This window comes from Mauremys mutica, chromosome 9 (assembly GCF_020497125.1).
Source record: "Mauremys mutica isolate MM-2020 ecotype Southern chromosome 9, ASM2049712v1, whole genome shotgun sequence".
In the NCBI taxonomy this organism is placed as follows: Eukaryota; Metazoa; Chordata; order Testudines; family Geoemydidae; genus Mauremys; species Mauremys mutica.
In genome coordinates, this window is record NC_059080.1 from 41420611 (window position 1) to 41439883 (window position 19273).

The 19273-nt window shown below is 45.5% G+C and overlaps 1 protein-coding gene across 5 annotated transcripts in view; it reads left to right on the forward strand.

The window, feature by feature from the left end:
* The first annotated feature begins 3669 nt into the window (after positions 1-3669).
* The window catches only part of LOC123377029 (exocyst complex component 1-like), a 76832-nt gene continuing 61228 nt past the window's right edge, over positions 3670-19273 (forward strand). For 3 of the 5 annotated variants that reach the window (XM_045029400.1, XM_045029403.1, XM_045029404.1), the window contains exon 1: positions 16400-16516. In XM_045029400.1, the coding sequence (XP_044885335.1) occupies positions 16475-16516 (42 nt within the window). In that variant the 5' untranslated portion in view covers positions 16400-16474. The other 2 variants (XM_045029401.1, XM_045029402.1) reach the window with 2 other exon arrangements.

The window sequence follows — 19273 nt, forward strand, 5'->3', positions numbered from 1 at the left end:
GATCAGCTCGCCACGCTGTCCAAACAGGAAATGAAATTCAAAAGTTCGCGGGCCTTTTCCTGTCTACCTGGCCAGTGCATCTGAGTTGAGAGTGCGGGGGAGGGATAGCTCAGTGGTTTGAGCATTGGCCTGCTAAACCCAGGGTTGTGAGTTCAATCCTTGAGGGGGCCATTTAGGGAACTGGGGTAAAAAATCTGTGTGGGGATTGGTCCTGCTTTGAGCAGGGGGTTGGACTAGATGACCTTCTGAGGTCCCTTCCAACCCTAATCTTCTATGATTCCAGAGCGGTCACAAATCACAATGGAGCACTCTGGGATAGCTCCCGGAGGCCAATACCATCGAATTGCATCCACACTACCCCAAATTCGACCTGGTCACCCCGCAAGGCCGATTTCAGCACTAATCCCCTCGTCGGAGGTGGAGTAAAGAAATCGATTGCACGAACACCCAGCCAGTGGATGTGGTGATAGTGAACTGCACCAGACCCCTGACACTAGGAGTTAGACTTTGGGGTGTGGTTGACCACAGTGACTGGGACGCAGAGACCCCCAGAAGGGAGTGAGACCGGAGCAGTGGACACCACCGAGCAGGAAGCAATGCAAGTCCAGACAACAACAAAGGAGCAGAAGACGGATGGGACACCACCAGCAGTGGGTGCCCCGCCAAGGACTGAGCTAATTCCCGGAGCAACCAGCAGGAGGCGCCATGGTGGTGAGTCCCAACCCCTCTACATGCTTGCTCAGCAGTTTAAGAATCAGGTAGGGAATATTTTGATTCCCTCAAATCCAATAGGAGTAACTCAGCTGTTCATCATCCCAAGATAGAACCATTGAGTAGCATGAAGTACTAGCGTGGGATCTTTCAGATTAAAGCTGAGTGAAAGACTAGAGCTGACTGAATAATTTATTTAATGACTTCCCCTTTTTTTTGTGTTTCACAGATTGGCCATAAACAGACCATAAAAATGTCCAACATATTCATCATTTGATATACATTTTTAATTTCTTCAGCAAATTCTCAGTCTTTGGCTTGATCATGAAATGTTTGCTGCAAGTATCCACAGCTCGCACTGTATTGGCTGGCTATATAAAACATGTTCCCTGATTGGATGTTTAAGCAATCAACAATGAGGAAAACTGTGAATATTCCCTGAGCACCATCCATCCCATGCCCTGTTTGAGGCCAGTAGACTGGGGCTAAAAATAGTATGTGATCATGTAATCAAAGACCTCATTAAAATGCATATGCACAAGGGGCTGAATTAAGGTTGCACAGACAACCTTAAATCTGGCATCTCCTGGCTTTTCAGTGCATGACTTAGCAACGTAAGTAAATTCTTCTAATTTAGTTTTGTTGTATGAAATAAAACTAATGAATGAAAGATTCCGTTGCACTTTTTGTCAAAGGAGGCCTTGCTTCAGGCTCCTTGGCCACAGTGATGTAGAAAGGCAGTAGGGTCTGGCCTGGGAGGCAGGAGAGCTGGATTCTGTTCCCAGTTTTGCCAGGGATTTTCTGCATGAACGTGGGCAAGTCACTTCATCTGTCAACGCCTCTACTTCCTCTCCCCTCCCTTTGTCTGCCTTGTCTACTTAGATTGTAAACTCTTGAGGGCAGGGATTGTGTCTGATTATGTGCACATACAGTACCTAACACACTAAAGAGGGCTGATTTCAGCTGCTGCCTCTAGGTGCTACTGTAATTCAAATAAAAATAGTCACTTAGATCCTCAAAGATATTTAGATGCCTAACTCCCACTGATAACTCCTGAGAGCTAGGAGCCTACATACCTTTAAGGATCTGGGCCAATATCCGTACTGTGTGCCACTTGGCTGCTGCCCTGTACCCCAGAGATGGCTGGTGGTGTGTTGAGTGAGTACCGTTCACTGTGTATGTCCATCCATCTCTTCCTGAGCTCTAGGATGGAAAGTGCTATTTAAAGGTAAAACATCACTATTAATAAAACAGAATGTCTTGGTTGTTTTCACCTCCCCTGCTCTCTCCTTACATTTTTGCTGGGCTGATGATTCTCTTACATGCCCTAGATAACGTATTGAATGTCCTCTTCCCTGCTCCTTCCTCTTTCCTGCTCTTTCATTTTTTATAAAGACTCCTTTTTGCTCTGCTAACATACTCTTAATCTCTCTGGTAAATCAGGGAGACATATGTCTTTAGCTCTATTTGCTTTCTCAAACAAAGACATAAATCTACTCCCTGTGCTGAGACAAGACCAATATATATATACTCCTGAATACTGCTACAACCCACCATAATGTGAGGCTTGGAATAAGTTGCATCTAAAGATCTATGAATATGCCATCTCCATTCTCTAGGACAAGACTGAATAAAGGAAGTAAAAGGCCAGGATGTGCTCCCCATCAGCTCCACATTCTCAGGCACTGGTGAGTAAACCATTGTGCTGAAAGCTCTTGGGTAAAATCTTGACCTAAGCCCATTGACACTGATCTATAGACACTGGAATCAACAGAAACACTCATATTGACTTCAGTAGGCAGTGGGCAATGGTTAGCATTGATGCTGGTATATTTCTGAGCTTAACATCTCATCCAAAGCCCACTGAATACTCTTTCCATTGACTTTAGTGGGCTTTGGATCAGGAGTTAACATCATAAATATACCATGTGACCATGCAGAGCTCATCAGCATGATGTGCACATTGCCGGGTCAATTTCTTGTTTTGATCCACTCCATCTATCTTTTACATCTTAGGCTGGCAGCAGACGGCACAGTACGACTGCTAGCCATCGTCATCTCCTGGGTGCCTGGCAGAAGAGGCTGCATTATGATTGCTAGCCATCATCATCTCCTGACTGCTCTCCTGAAGACGGTGCAGTACAGTTGCTAGCCATTGTCATCTCCTGGGTGCTCAGCAGAAGATGGGAATGACTTGGCTGAGTCACTCCCATGTCTGCCCAGGCCGAGGTCGGTTAAAAGAGCACCCAGGAGTATGACGACGATGGCTACCAATCGTAATGTACCGTCTGCTGCCAAAAGGCAATGAGCTGCTGCTGTGTAGCACTGCAGTCCCACGTCTGCCAGCACCCAGGAGATGTATGGTGACGGTGAGCTGAGCGGGCTCCATGCTTGCCGTAGTATGGCGTCTGCTCAGGTAACCCAGGAAAAAAGGTACGAAACAATTGTCTGCCGTTGCTTTCACGGAGGGAGGGAGGGAGAGGGGGGCCTGACGACATGTACCCAGAACCACCCATGACACTGTTTTTGCCCCATCAGGCATTGGGATCTCAACCCAGAATTCCAATGGGCGGCAGAGACTGCAGGAACTGTGGGATAGCTACCCAAAGCTACCCACAGTGCAACGCTCTGGAAGTCGACGCTAGCCTCGGCACTGTGGACACAGTCCGCTGACTTAATGCACTTAGAGCATTTTGTGTGGGGACACACACAATCGACTGTATAAAAATGATTTCTAAAAAACCGACTTCTATAAATTCGACCTAATTTCGTAGTGCAGACATACCCTTAGGCAGCGTTTATATAGGGCCTAGCCTAGCCCTGATTGGCTGGCTCTAACGTCGGCCCTGATTGGCTCTCAGTAAGCCTTTTTCTAATTGGCTGCTGGCCTGCACAACTGCTCTGGCCTACTCTAGCCCCCTCTCACATGGGGGTGGGGCAGTTGTCCCAGCACAAAGCAGTTAGGGAGAAAGCAAAGGGAGGCAGGTGGGGACTGAGAAGTCATGTTGCTGATGGACTATTGAAAACAGAACCATTAACTGAGGACATGAGACTAGCAGAGAAACTGAGTAAAGTTTTCTCAAAGGTATTTCCATGGGAACGAAGTGTTTGTGGCTACTGGTAACATAACTAAGACAACAGGTCAGATGTAGGAAGCTGGTGTAAACTGATTTCAGCAAGGGGGTGGACTTCAGTGGAGCTGTGGCAATTTACACCAGCTGAATATCTGGCCCAATCATTACTAGCTGTGGGTCTGATTCACCACTTGACTCCAGTTTTATGACATTGATTTCAGTGTTGTTACACCACCCCAAAGCTGGAGCAATTTGGTTGTGCATTGAACCCAAACTAACAATGTGTCTCTAGATAAATGTGGTCCAGGGATTAGAAGCTACATACTAGTTCAACAAAAGGTGTCATGTAAGGTCTCTACTGAAAGGTTTACTGATCATTATAATCCTTGTGAAATTTATGTATGATTACTATGTGAGAAGTTATGTATCTATACTGAAAATTATATTCCTAAAGTCTGTGAGTTGGGGCCATCACCAAAAGGTGATAAACAGGTTTCTTTCATGTAGGAGATGCTTATCTATCTGTCCGGCTATATGTAGATTGAGTATTGTATTCTTAAAATTATAGTAATGTAGGACTGAAAGGGACCTTGATAGGTCATCTAGTCCAGTCCTCTGCACTGACGCAGGACTAAATATTACCTAGACCATCCCTGAAAGGTGTTTGTGTAACCTGTTCCTAAATACAACCTCCCTAGGTAATTTGTTTCAGTGCTTAACTACTTTGACAAGTAGTTTTTCCTAATGTCTAATCTGAGTCTCCCTTGCTGCAACTTAAGCCCATTGCTTCTTGTCCCATCCTCAGTGATTAAGGAGAACAATTTATCACCCTCCTTTTTATAACAACCTTTTACATACTTGAAGACTGTTATCATGCCCCCCCACACACAAGTTTTTTCTTCTCCAGACTGAACAAATCCAATTTTTTCAATCTTTCCTCATAGGTCATGTTTTCTAGCCCCTTCATCCATTTTGTTGCTCTCCGCTGGACTTTCTCCAATTTGTCCACCTCTTTCCTGAATTGCATTGCTCAGAACTGGACACAATACTCAAGTTGAACTTCACAATGACATCTATTTACAGTCTGAGCAAAACAATAATCAAGTGATTGCAACATCTACAGGGAAGATTCTAGACTGAAAAACCAAGCAGTGGGGAGTTACCCTGTTTACAAGGGAAGACAATGCATGATTGGTACTATATCAAGGGGTGCAGAAGTACACCCAGTTATCCTGCACTGAGGGGACAAGTTGCCAGCTGGCTTATTTTATGAATGGAGGATCACAGCCGGTCTGGGTGTTTGATACTTGGAGAGAACCTTTTGGTGAGCTAACCTTTTTGAGACAAGGGAGTGGCGTGTCAGTTAAGTTTAGGCTCCAGAGAGTGCATTGTGATTTTATATGTAACCATGTGTTCTCATTCTTTCTACTTGCTTCTTCTCAAATCTCTGCTCTTTGTTAAGTAAACTTCTGTTTTTTTATTATATTGAAGTGCTGTGTGTTAAGCAGAACTGTGATGTAAAGTGTAACTGGTAAGCTGGGATGCACTGCTCTTTTGGGAGCAAAGGATCTGCCAATTCTGTGAAGGTCTGGTTGATCAGGGGCTGGACACTCCAGAGGGATGCTCAGAGGAAAGGGGATTGGCATGTGCCTGTTGCTAATCTATACAGAGATAGCTGGGCCTGTGGAGGTCTGGAAGACAGTGCTTGTGTTGCCAGGGCTGGTGGTTTCAAGGAGCTGATCCACAGCAGACACAGACAAGATTCCTTTGAGCTAAGGGCAGGTAGTAGAGAGGGGCTTAACAACCCTGTCACTGTGCCTGGACAATTCATGCCTAGAATTCCAAGGAAGCTGATGGAGCATTTTCTCAACACCTGCTGAACCCTCTCACCTCCCATAGACATCAGTTGGAGATGAGAGCACGAAGAACCTTACAGGATTGGGCCCTGACACTAGTGTCAGGTTTGTGTGTCCCTGACTTTATGAAGAGGAAAAGGTATGAGCCAGACACTATAAGCCAGCTGGACTAACTTCAGTGCCAGGTAATATACTGGAGCCTCTCAGGGATAGATTGATGGAGTGGGATGAAGAAACAGAGGTGTTAAGCGGGAGCTAGGACAGCTGTACCGAAAATAAATCAGGCCAATCCAGTCTATCCTAATCTCCTTTTGTGAATGAAGGGGTCAAGGAGGCAATTGACAAGGAAATCCTCATGAGCAATCTAGACACTAGATCTTAGCAAAGCCTTTGACAAGTCATCACATAACCACATGGGGCCAGACTCTGGCCCTGGCCACTTTTGCACTGCCCTCCACACCGCAGAGCTGCTGGAGAGCTGCACCGAAAGGCAAATGGGAATTCCTCCTGAGAGAGGGGCATCTTTGTGTGCAATGGAGCCAGCATAGCCAGCTATAAGCCACTGAGTGCCCCCATCTCCACTTAGGGGGCAGGGGAGGGCCAAGCCAGGTTCTGAGAACACAGTGTTCTCCTTATTCCTCAGGCTGTGCAGCAGGTCCTATGGGACCTCTACTGCTTGCATAATTCACAGCAGCCTTTAGGATGTTCTAAATTCTGCAGGGGGCCCTTTTTGGCCTCAACCCAACTCATGATCAGGAGAGTGGAAAGGTAAACTCAATGCAGCTGAGGACCTGGCCCTTGAGTACTAGACCAGCTGAGAGATTAGCTGCCAGGATACAGACGTGAGGCAGGTAGCAGGCACCGTGAGAGCAGAGGCGAGAAGAAAGGGGATGCAACTCCCCCCAAAGGTGGGGAGGTGATGATGGAGGACCGAGGGGTTTCCTGAGGAGAAACCTCCCAAAGGTGAAACACGGTTCAGAAAAGACCTTCAGCACAGAGCAGAGCCACTGCTTTACCCTTCCACAAGAGCAGTGATCCCTTCCTAAAAGTAAGCAGACAAAATCCTAAGGAGGAGGAAGCCGAGGTACCTCTCCCTGTGTGTGCCTTGCTTGTCATAACCTGTTGCTGTTACCCTTTCCTTGAGTCACTAGGAAAATCCAACTAAGCCATTTACCACTCCACACTGGGCAAAGACAAACTGCACATGTTATAGCTCCAGCCAGCGGTGGTGGTGGTCCAAAGTCTGACTGTGAGGCGACTGGACCTGATTCTTTACCACCACATGCTGTATGGGGAGTGCAGAGTAGGTGAGCAAAGCTATTGGTGGGGTGAGAGAGAAGGGAATTCTAAGCAGTTAGCATACTGCACTAGCTTTGCACAGCCAGGAAGACCACCACATGGTGCAAAGCAGAGGAGAACCAGGCCCCAGAGCCCCTCTTGGCTCACTCTGGCAGTTGTGAATCACTTCTTTTCAGGGACAAAAAGCAAAGTGCATCTGAAGCAGAAACATAGGGGTTTGATTGCCACTGATGCTCCCAGGTGGTTGTCCTGAGTGCTTCAGGGCCCTGAGTTCAAATCATGGTGCGGGGCCCAAATTTGATGATCTCATGCCAGTCGTCATTTGCCAACACCCCAACCCTCTCCCTCCTTGCCAAGCACACATTTCGGCACCATTGGCAGTCTCTGTGACTGGATCTGTGATGTCATAGGTCCTGAGGGGACTTTCCTAGAAAAATGCAAGGATTCATCTTTAACAAAGCCCAGCAACCAGGGCCTGGGGGGGTTCCAGTCTGGGTGAAGGACCTGCCAAGGCAAGTGAAGGATGAGAAGAAGGACAAAGGCTGGCTCAGGGCCAACAGACTGAGAATCCCATCTGGTGAGGGCAAGCGGAGGCAACCAGAATATCTCTGGCCCTCTCCTACTACATCTTCCTGAGAACTTTTAGTAAAAAAGGAAGAGGAACAGGATGACAGCCATGCATTCTCTTTCCAGCATAATACTCTTATGAAGAGAGGCAGGATGGCCCAATGGTTAAGATGCCAGCCTGGAAATTAGGAGACCAAGCTTCAATTCCTTCCTGTGCAAGAGACTTCCTGTGTGATTTCAGGCACGTCACTTTTGCTTTGCCTGATTCCCCTCCTGTAAAATGGGGATAGCATTGCCCCTACCTTACAGAGGTGATGTAATGATAAATGCATCGAGATTGAGATGCTGAGATACTAGCAGGGTGGGGACTCTGCAAGTGCCTAAAATAAGATTTGCCGCCAACTGTTGACTATGGATGCCTGCAGAAAAACACTACACAGTTTAAATTCTCTGCTGGGACTTGTAGCAAAAAGATCTCTACATGATCCCTTTTGGGAAGGAAGGGGCGGAAACAGCACTACAGAATACTAGTCTTGTGTTGGGTATCCAAAACCAGTAGACACTTTTGAGACTCTTGGCTTGAACATTTAGTTTGCAAAACTACTGCTGTATACAGTATCAATATGGACACAAATAAATAAATAAATAATAATAATTCAGGGTACTGTTAAGACCATGTCTATGTCTTCCCTTTGTTTATTTGGTCATTTGCACAAGGACATAGAGTGAATCAAGGGGCATCTGATAAAATATAGTCCACATTATAGGCATGAATGGCTCCACAACGCCTATGGCGTCCACAATTGATTTGAGAAAATCCACCAGATTTGCCATCGGGAATATACTAACCCTAAATGAGGTTGGGTACTAGGTTTCATTAGTCTGAAAAGATACAATGTTGCAGTTGCTGGGCCAATTGAAGTGAGACTTATGAAAAATGGTCAACATTTGGTGGAGCACACAATTCTACTATAATCTGGAGGAACCAGCCGTGTAAGCAGGATGGCACTCATCTTCCATCCACTCTTTAATAAATCACTCACACTATGGCACCCTATTTCTGATATGCCACGCTGATGCATCGCCATGGGCAGCTTTCCGACATTGTAGCCTACACCCCTACCAAGGAAGCTAGACACTAATAAAAATGAAGTCTATCAGCAGCTAGCAGTGATGCAATCTGTTCTGTCACAAGACAAACTTTATTATACTTGGAGATATGAACACAGCACCAGGTTGTTCCAGAAATGGCTTTGAGGCTGTTCTTTAGCCATTCTGCTCTGGAACAATAAATGACAACTCTGAAATTTCTCTCCTTTTGCGCTTCTCATAATATTACCATCAGTGGTAGTAGGTTCAGGCACTTTGATATTCATTGGAAACCTGGAAATTCAATGATGGCTGGATGAGGAAGGAACTGGATCATATATTGGTCTGGAATCGGAGTTTAGGAAGGTCACAACAGATCTGCAGAGGTGCAGATGACCCAACAAATACTGACTGTCATCTCCTCGTTGCTAAAATGACAATTAGGCCCCCCGATTTCAACAGAAGAGTGACCTGTTGTGACACATAAGGCATACTGCATCTGTGAAAATTCAGCACTTGCTAACACGTTCTCTGTCACAATGCATAAAAAAAATTGACATAGAATCAGCTTGGACAGCCATAAGCACAGTTATCTGAGAAGCTACAGATGCCATTCCTAAACTAAAATGTTGCAAGCAATGTCCGGGGTTATCTGATGAGACATTTCACATTCTGCAGTTGAAATCTGAGATTAGACTGTGCCATGATGGCACTGAATGTAAACATTTACAAGGTATTTTTTGGGCAAGAGCAAAAGTGGATCGTGACACTTATTTTGAGAACTTGGCAAAAGATGGAATAAGATCTAATAAATTACAAGCTGCGCTCAAAGCTATTCAATCACTTTGATGCAAAACTGGACTTTGCATGGGGTTTATGCTGAGAAACAAGGCTGATGGTAAAACATGTTCAGCCTAAGAAGTCATCCTGCAGAGATGGAAAGAATATTGTGAGACTGCACTTAACCACCCTGAAGTGACTCCATGCCCAGATCTGGACACGTTAGTTGTAGTAGATGCAGTCCCTGACCCCAAAACTAGTGTAGATATACCTATGTTGGAAGAGATTCAATTTGCCATAAAGAAACTGTGAAGCAGGCATGCTGCTGGACCCAACAGCATTGCACCTGAACTTCTCAGGGCTTAGATTGTTAGGAAGGTATGAATGGAGTGGAAGGAAAAGATCACCATCCTACTTTATAAGGGGAAAGGCCCATACACTGAGTGCAGCAGCTACAGGCCAATAACTCTGTTATCTGTTCCCAGAAAAGTTTTTACACTTGTCCTACTTACCTGGCTTCAGCCTCTTCTCGTGAAACGCTGTCATCCAGAGCTATCAGTTTTCACTGCTGGGCAATCTAGAATGGGCACTCTACTTGATCTTCATCTTTCATCTGAGATCCATTGCAAATTCAGTCGTCCCTTGAGAGCAGCATATGTAGACCTAAAGGCAGCCTTTGATTCTGTCGATAGAGCTGCACCTACAAGTCATTAGTGGTCCCAACATTCTCCTGAGAATAATAGGTCCGACATGTTTTACACAAGATACAGGGTGAAGCAGGGATGTGTCCTGGCCCCAGCCCCATTCTCCCACTCAGTGGATTGGCTCCTTGAACATATCTCCGCAAATACCCGTATAACTGTTGGTTCAACCTCTTGTACCAACCTGGATTATATGGATGTTCTTGGCCTCATCAGTCAAAATGCAAACGACCTTAAAGATGCACTAGAGAGCTTCCAGCATGTGGCAGCTGCCCTTGGGCTAAGGATTTCTTGGGGGCATAAACAAAAATCCAGATCTTTGCCACAAAAGTTGTGATACAAGACCTCTGTGCTGCCAAACAAACTGTGGAAGTAGTGGATGATTTCATCTATCTAGCCTGTAAATTGTCATCACATGGGCACAGCTAGCCAGACATCCTAAGGAGAATTGCTTTAGCAGCCTCAGCAATGAAGGATCTGCATAAGATCTGGAGCCAAAAGAAGGTGAAATGATATACAAAAGTATGGATTTTCTATAACTTGTGTGCTTCTGATCCTCTTATATGAATCTGAAACACAGATGTTGCTCAAACAAGACATCAGGAGGCTGGAGGTGTTTCATATGCATTACCAGCAGTGACTACTAGGCATAAGTTGGTTTGATGTTATCAGTAATAGGGATACATTATTGAGAACTGGCCTTGAGAGGACTGAAGTCATCATCCATCACCACCAGGTGGCACTTTTTGGTCCTACAGTCTGCCTTAGAGATAAAGTCTCCACACATTGTACCCTGAAGATCAGACTTGAGACCAGGAGGGGACATTGCCCAGCTATAGACTGGTGGTGGCCACATGGTCATCTGCAAATAACCTAGCTGCACCAGATTAGTAATAATCCTGTGGAACTTTTAAATGCTGGAATAAAACCGTATAACATGCCATGGGCATTAATTGTTACGGACCCTCACTGTCTAAGGTTGTTAAGATAAATTGGGTTGGTTTGTAACTCTCATACAGCTGTTTCCTTCTATCAGCAGATTCAGGCTGGGAAATGTGTATTGGTTATATTTGGCTGATTTTCTTCACAACAATAAGGGCTCAAATCTTACTCATATATAAAAGACAAGCTTTGATTCTACAGAATCTACATCTGTCATGAGACCCAGATAAGTAGTCGAGGGGGGCAGATCTAGCTTTGGGCTCATGTTTGATTGCTCAGTGCTAAACAGAAGCTAGCTTTTAGCTCCTACAGAGAATGCCTGAATTAACCATTGTTGTCCATGCTGGCTAATTCTTTCTTACATTGCTCAGATTACATGTATTTTCCTTTTAATACAGACAAGTTATAGGGCTTCAAAAAGTATCACCATCCCATTGGAGTCAGTGCTTGTGTTGTGAACTGCACCAGAATGAGTTATCCTACCTAACTGTGTTTATACTAGGGGGACCTATTCTCCCCTTTATGTGACTGTATATAACACTCATTCCTGTTAATGGAGTTGTAAGCAGGCAGGCAGGGAAAGCAGAATGCTCTCCCTGAGACAGAAGATGTTAAGAAGCCCTGATTTACAGAAAAAAATATTAAATCATGAATGGAAGGCCCACTGTAGTATCCTTGCAATCTACCAGTAAATTACAGCACGTTAATGGATTTTTGCATTGTGCAGCGCTAGCACGTTTTTTGCTAGTATGGGTTGCCCCATCCAATTACACACCTCTGTGCTTGTCATGTCCTTTGTGCTATGAACTAAGCAAGTTGTTTTTCCAAAGCACCAAGCACAGCAATAATGTGGATTCTGCTTTCTCCAATCACAGACTGTATATTACCCAACAGACACTACTCCAGTGGGTTAATGCCCTGAAGCCTTGCACTCATGATCACCAGCCCACCATTCAGTTCTGATCACAGCCTAACATGGATGTAGGTGGGAAGACATGGTCTCAGCTCTTGTGGCTTCTCAAGGGACCTGAGAACCTGATTCTGTTAGTATTTGGGAAATGAAATGGTTAACTAAACAGTCACCTCTTTCCAATGATCATTTCTTTTCTTCCTTCCAGTTTAGATTTCTTTTGACTGTGAACTCTCTTGTGCGCAGGGGAAGGGTTGCCACCAATATATTTAAATGATATTATAATGGATAGGCAGGGGCAGCTCTAGGCATTTTGCTGCCCCAAGCACGGCAGGCAGGCTGCCTTCGGCGGCTTGCCTGCGGAGGGTCCACTGGTCCCGTGACTTCGGCAGGACCAGCGGACCCTCCGCAGGCAAGCCGCTGAAGGCAGCCTGCCTGCCGCCCTCACGGCAACTGGCAGAGCGCCCCCAGTGACTTGCCGCCCCAAGCACGTGCTTGGCGTGCTGATGCCTGGAGCCGCCCCTGTGTATAGGCTTCTGCAGTGTATACAGAATTAGACCTGAAAGGCTTATCCGGACTGGAATTCAGTTTCCATCCTCAAAAGGCATCAGTGCATTTTCCTGTGACCTTCTGTGGGTCATCCATGGTGCAACTGCAACAGCCGGTCAGACCTTTCACAGATGAAAAAGTTACAGGCAGTAAATGTCCTGCTGCATCTATAGGCACCCTATTGCTGCTGGGCACTAGGAGCCTGCTCCTGCAGAGATCCACATGCACCTTTAACAGCTGTTGCCGTCAATGGGAATTGAGGGCGCTCAGCACATCTTTAGGAGGTAGCCAACACCAAAACTGTTCAAGGCCTTGCCACAGTCGCAGCCTGGGACAGGATCTGGTGTGAAGTCTCCAGAATCCTGTTGGACTCCTCATTAAGCCTGGATGACCAGGTAGCATCAATATCTAAAAACGCCTTCTTTCACCTCCAGCTCTCGGAAACTTCCTCCCTTCCTCATGGATAAGGACCTGGCTACAGTGATCTATGCATTTGGTCACTTCCAGGCTGGACTACTGTAATTTGCGGTCTCTGAAGCTGAATGTGCAGATGATTCATGGGCCCCATCTGGTACAGAACATGGCTGCCCACCTTCTCCATGGCTCGGGTTACCACAAGAACATCAGGCTTAAGTCCCTCAACTGGCTCCCTCTCAGCTCTTGATGCCAATTTAAGGCCTTGGTCCTAATCTCCAGAGAAATTAATGGCTCAAGCCCCAGCTACATCAAAGACCAAATTTCAATCTCTGAACCACTCTGACAGCTGCACTTCTCTGGGACAAAGCAGAGCCCAAAACACGTGAGAGCTGGAGCAAAGCATTCTCTGTTGAGGGGATCTTGCTGTGGAACAATCTTTTAGAAGAGATCAGGCCGATCCAGACTTTAGGAAATGCTGCAAAACCTTCCTCTTTGAAAAGGCCTTTCTGCCATGAGAATGACACTCACAAGACCTACACCCAAACTTCTCCAAAACATCTACCAACCCACTGACTTCAGTGGGAAAAACACATGCTTACAGATAAGCATCTGCTCGTGTGCTTTGCTGAAACAGGGTCTATCACAATCCCATCATTATTCTGTCTCATTCTAAAATCTATAGTACAACAGCTCTGAAATCACCCTTTTATAGGAGAAGAATTTGATGGCCATCTTTATGCAGTAAGGAGAAAAGCAATGTCCTGTTGGGAGCTGTTCGCACCATACTTCTCTTCCATTCAGAACCTCAAACCTTTTCAGACAAAGAGAAGACAAGCCAATTTCACACCATTTTGCCTCCTGCCAACAACTGATTTTATCTCTGGCTGCTTTGACACTTTGCTTATTCTAAGCCACACCTGTTTTGTGCTGCTCTCCGCTCTGGATGTTCGCATGAGCTATTTCCTGCCCCAACCTCAAGTCTGCTGCTTTCAGCACCATCACTCAGGTTCTTCAGACTTCCTGTTTTGTTCTTAAAGCTTTCATTTCACCAACATACCGTTTCCTGTTCTAAAGCTTCCTGCAACTGAAATCCCACAATTTGTCCTCAACAAGATACGGCTGGTAAAGTCTCAACGATCTTCCTCTTTCTAATGTTTATCTTGCTGTTTGTACCCTTTCTGGATTGGTGATCTGGATTTTTGTGCAAATCCCTGGGGCGGGTTTCAAGAGATCCTTAAATATTACAGATTCTTTCTAGAAAACAAGGGGTTAAAATAGCTTGGTTACAGATAGCTTTTTGGTTACATTCAGAGAAGATGTTGTGCTTTCTGTAATAAGTTAGAGAGGAGATGGTGGTCCCTCTATTAGCTTGATTTTCAATCATTTCCCTTAAGAGGAAATGCTTAGGTCCTATTATAGATGTATGAGTTCAAAATAGCAGGTGTATATGGTCTGGTCTCAAGGCTACCATCAGGTGTCTCTTTGTAGAAGAGATCATCATGAATATCATTAGCAAGGCCTGAAATGGAGAGGATTGAAAAGCCGTAGAGAATCGTGAGGCAAAGAAAACCTAGCTAGAGGATTGCATTCAAAGAGATGCCACAGCAGCAGAATGATTGTAAAGATAAATCTCTTTCTTGCAGTCTGTGTAAATAAGCAGTTAAGCTGAAAGGTTAATCACGGTCTAAGTAAGATGTACATGAAGGGTTTAATTTATTTGATTTAGCTGCACAATCCCTATTTATATTAAGAAATTGCTGATGTCTCGTGGGAAACTTTAAAAATCATTATTTTAAAATCAATGCTTTTCCTTCAAAATAGTTTTGTTTTTACACTTTTTCTTTTCTGGTTCTTAATTACTAACACATTTGTATCAAACACAAGCTTTGCTTCCTGGGTTCCTTGCAGTTTATTCCCAACTTGAAATTGATAGACTCTGTTTACAAAGTCACAATCGGCTGTCGCCGAAATGATGATAAAGTCACTAACTGGCATCCCCTCCCTTTTAATGTCAAACACTATTTATATTAGAAATACAGGACCAGGAACTTGCAGTTAGAGAGTACAGCTGGCTCAGGAATTTTCCAACAAAATATATTTTCGATAGAAAATGCAGTTTACCCATAAGTGCAATTTTCCATGAGAGAATTTCATTTTTTTTCTGAAATTTTTCAATGTTCCATCAGGGAAATCTAAACAAAATATTTCCTTTCAAGTTGGGTCAACTCACATCATAACATTCCAGTTTGTCAACCTGAATCAAAATGCTTGTTTCTGAATCAGTTTGATGTTAATCTGTGTCTGCCAGTGCTGCTGCCACGCCACTGTAGTCAGGTACCTCATGCACCCATCTTTCTCTGTGGGCTGGGCTATGGTGATCAGATAGCCAGTGTGAAAAATCAGGACAGGGGATGAGGGGTAATAGACACCTATAAAAGGAAAAGCCCAGAATATCGGGATTGTCCCTACTCCCTATAAAATTGGGACATCTAGTCACCCTAGGCTGGGCTAGCTGTCTGGACTACATCTGCCAGGACACACCACCTCCCGCATGATAGGAATTGTGATTTTCAACCACCTCAATATCCTCAGTTAATACTAGGCATTCAAGTTCAAGGGATAATGATCCTGACATCCTTTGTAAAATACTTTGAGATCTACTGATGAAAACAGCTATATAAGAGCTAGGTATTTTTTATTTTGAGACTTGATCACACATCATGTTCCACATTTAGGCCTTTGTGTGCTGAGAAGTATGTTCAGGTGCATAATCAACAGTAGCAGATGAAAAATTCAAATTTCTCTCTTTCAGCTAGACTGGTACAACTGAGGAAGTCAAAGGGGCATATAGCAATGTAATTGGGAGGAGAATTTAACCACCCCCACCCCCACCCTGTGTTCCTAATAACAAAGATCAAAGGAGGAGAAATACAGAAACAGGGAGGAATACCCATGATTCCATAGTTAAAGCTTCTACTTTTACTTGATTTTCTACTCCCTTGTTTTTACCCTTTCTAATTTCTGACTGGAGCAGCTGATTTGTTTGCACATTGGGATACTGAAAATAGTGTCAGAGAAGAGATTTCTCAGCGAGTTTGGAAAGTGCCCGGTTACAAGTGTTTATTTGCTAATCAATCAAAAATTGCATGCATGTTAAACTCTCCTACCAGTGTCCCATGATTTTCAGCCCACCCATACTCAGTGGCAGCCATTTTTCAGAGTCCCAGTGACCCACACAGGCTGGGTGCCTCACAGTTTCTGCACAGGGCATTTACTGTGTAAGATTCCCCCCAGGGGAGAGGGTCCTTCTGAACCCTGTCTCCAGTGGATTGGAGCCATGCAATGCTGGGAAGGAGACTAGAGAAGCCCATTTCACTCTCTTGGCAAGTGCCCTGCCTGTTCTCTATGAGTCTGGAAGACCTGAGATGTCCCCCAGGCTCAGATCATGAGGGAGAGGAACCCACTAATCCAGGGGTGGTGGTGATGAGGGGAACTGGAAGAGAGAAGCTGTGATGGTGGCTGAGACTCTGTCCCTTCCTGCTCCTGCCAGCCAATCCCCTTCACCCAAACACCGACCCAATGGAGCCTGTGGAGGGTGCCAAGGGGGAGAGCAGCCAGCAGGTGAGGGAAGGAGAAGTAATCACCGGCCCAGCAGCAACAGGAGCTGCTGAGCAAGGAGCACTGCCCAGCTTGTGTGCAAGGGGCCTGGAGGGGTTATGGGTGGGGCGTACGAACTGAGGGGAGGAGGGTTGGGAGGGCACTGGGGAGTGCTAGACTGCAGGGAGGGATAGCATTAATGGGGCAGAGCATTAGCACAGGGGAGAATGCGGCCTGTGGGGGAGACTGCTGTGTCTGCGGGACTGGGGGAGTATTTAACCGTGGGCACCTGCTCTGGGACTTCAAAATCGCTACATAATGCCAATTGGATGCAGCTCTTTAGAGGTGTTTTGCTAAGCCAGCGTAGGGTGGCTCTGGACAGAGCCAGTGTAGATAGGCCTAGGTGGGAGTGTTGGCTCCATTCCCCCACCCCTAAGGGCCTTGGAGGCCCAGTCAGTCCTCAAGAGCCTAGTTAGGCCCACTGAGGTAAAGCAGTCAGGTGGACAGCACAGGGGGGACCCCCAGAAGCCTGTAAAGCCTGGAGTAAGAGGAAAGCAGGACCCTTCAGCTGTCCAAGTAGCCCCCAGTGCCCAGTATGTGTTCCCTGTGCCCCTCTGTGCCTAATCAATGTCCAGCCTGGAGACTCACTTTTTAGCTCAAGCTGTAGAATCTCATGGTCTTAGCTCTGGTGGTCCCAGGGTCACTTCCTGGTAATGACCAAGATGACCAAGTCCTTGCATTGCCCCATTACTCCTCAGGGCTGCCCAGATGGGGGGGGGCAAGTGGGGCAATTTGCCCCAGGCCCGGGGCCCTACAGGGGCCCCACGAGCCACTCTGGGTTTTCGGCGGCACTTCGGCAGCAGGCCCTTCACTTGCTCCGGGTCTTCGGCAGCGGGTCCTTCAGTGCAGCACAAGACTCGGAGCGAGTGAAGGACCCGCCGCTGAAGTGCTGCCAAAGCCTCGAAGCGCCGCCTGGTGAGTACAAGCGCTGCTAGCGGCACACACACACACACAAAAAGCCGCGATCACCGGCACTTAGGCTGCTCTACTGCCGCCACTTCATTCTTTGGCTGCATTCAGCAGCGGGTCCTTCCCTCCGAGAGGGACCCACCGCTGAATTGCCGCTGAAGACCCGGCCCTGCCCCAGGCCCCCTGAATCCTCTGGGCAGCCCTGTTGCTCCTAAGGCCCCCCAATATCTAGGACAACCTAGAGGCATGCTACCAGTCTACATCTCCCCCTGTACTCAGCCTCTGCTCACCCTCAGTACTCTTCTTCTTTCATTATGCTGCCACACCCTTTCCTAAGCATTTATTTACTGCTTAAAAACATGTCCAGAGTATGCATGTGTGCAGATTCACAATGTGTTAAGGTTGGGTTTGGAAATTCTACAGTTAACCTTAGCTGGTGATGTCCACAGTTGTTAATGTTTAAATGATGTGTGTAATGGTAAAAGTTCTTTATTACACCATTCATAAAAACTAATATTTTGTATTATGGTCACATCTAAGAGTCCCAATCATGAACGAGGCTCGCTACAAAACAGACCAAATATTTTTGACTAAATATATATATTTTTAAATCAACATTTGGGCTTTTATTAAATTTTGGAAAATAATTTTTTACCAAGTCACTTTAATTTAAAAAACAAACAAAACAAACAAACAACCCTATCTTTTGGAAGGAAACTTTCCATGGGAAAAAAAAGTAGCCTGTTGGTTGTTCTGGGTCTTTGCATTTTGATTTTTCAGGGTTCCCTCCCCCAATACCGCTAGTTTTGATTGGTGAGCTTAGTCACATGGTGGGAATTTTCAAACTCAAAAAGTTTGTACCCTGAGTCCCCAAGCTTCTTGGTACTATGCCTGGGTTGGTGCAATTTATGCATCATCCCTTGCTTAGGGCTGTATTTAAGAACACTTTCTATTCCTATATGACTATATACACACTGGGGCTTGATTGTCATCACTGTTATGCAAGTTTTAAACTTGTGTAACTCCATTGACTTTGATGGATTTAATCCTGATTTATACCAGCATGAGGGGAGACATGCTCACAGTTGAAGCAGTTTGATATTCCTGGGAATTGAAATTCCTATATTAATGTGAGATAGTCATTACAATGTTGTGTTAGTGAATCTGTTACTCCTTGCTCTGCATTTGAAATATATTGAGAACTGGGAAATATTTAAGATTCTTCTCAAATACTAGGCCTGACTCTCCAGTGCTTTGAATTTTTGGGCGTTATTTACACCAGGTCACAGTGAGTATGATACATTAAGGGTTGCACTACACTGAAAACGTACATCAGCATCACTGCAGCTCTCAGGCATGTGATAAACCCCTGAGACTTGTAGCTATGCCAACCTAACCCCTGCTGCAGACATTGCTAGATCGGGGAGGTGGATTAACTATAGTGATGGGATAACCCTCCAATCGCTGGAGTGCATGTGTACACTGAACTACTACATCGCTGCAGCTCTGCCATTTAAGTGTAGCCACTCTGATCTGGACGTCTCTCAAAAAGACAATCGGGAGTTATGGGCTTGATACAGGAATCACTGTGTTGTGCAGGAGGTCTGACTACATGATCATAATTGTCCCTGTTGGCTCTAAAAAAATCTATGACAACCTACTTTGCACTCACTTTGAACACAAGGTACAAGGCACTGAAGACTCAGAACCATAGAATCACAGTGTCTGTGTAATAATACATATTTATCAAAGTGCATCAAACAGACAGGGCACTTCTCTATTTCCATACCCTGGGAGTGGAGGGCCAAGGGG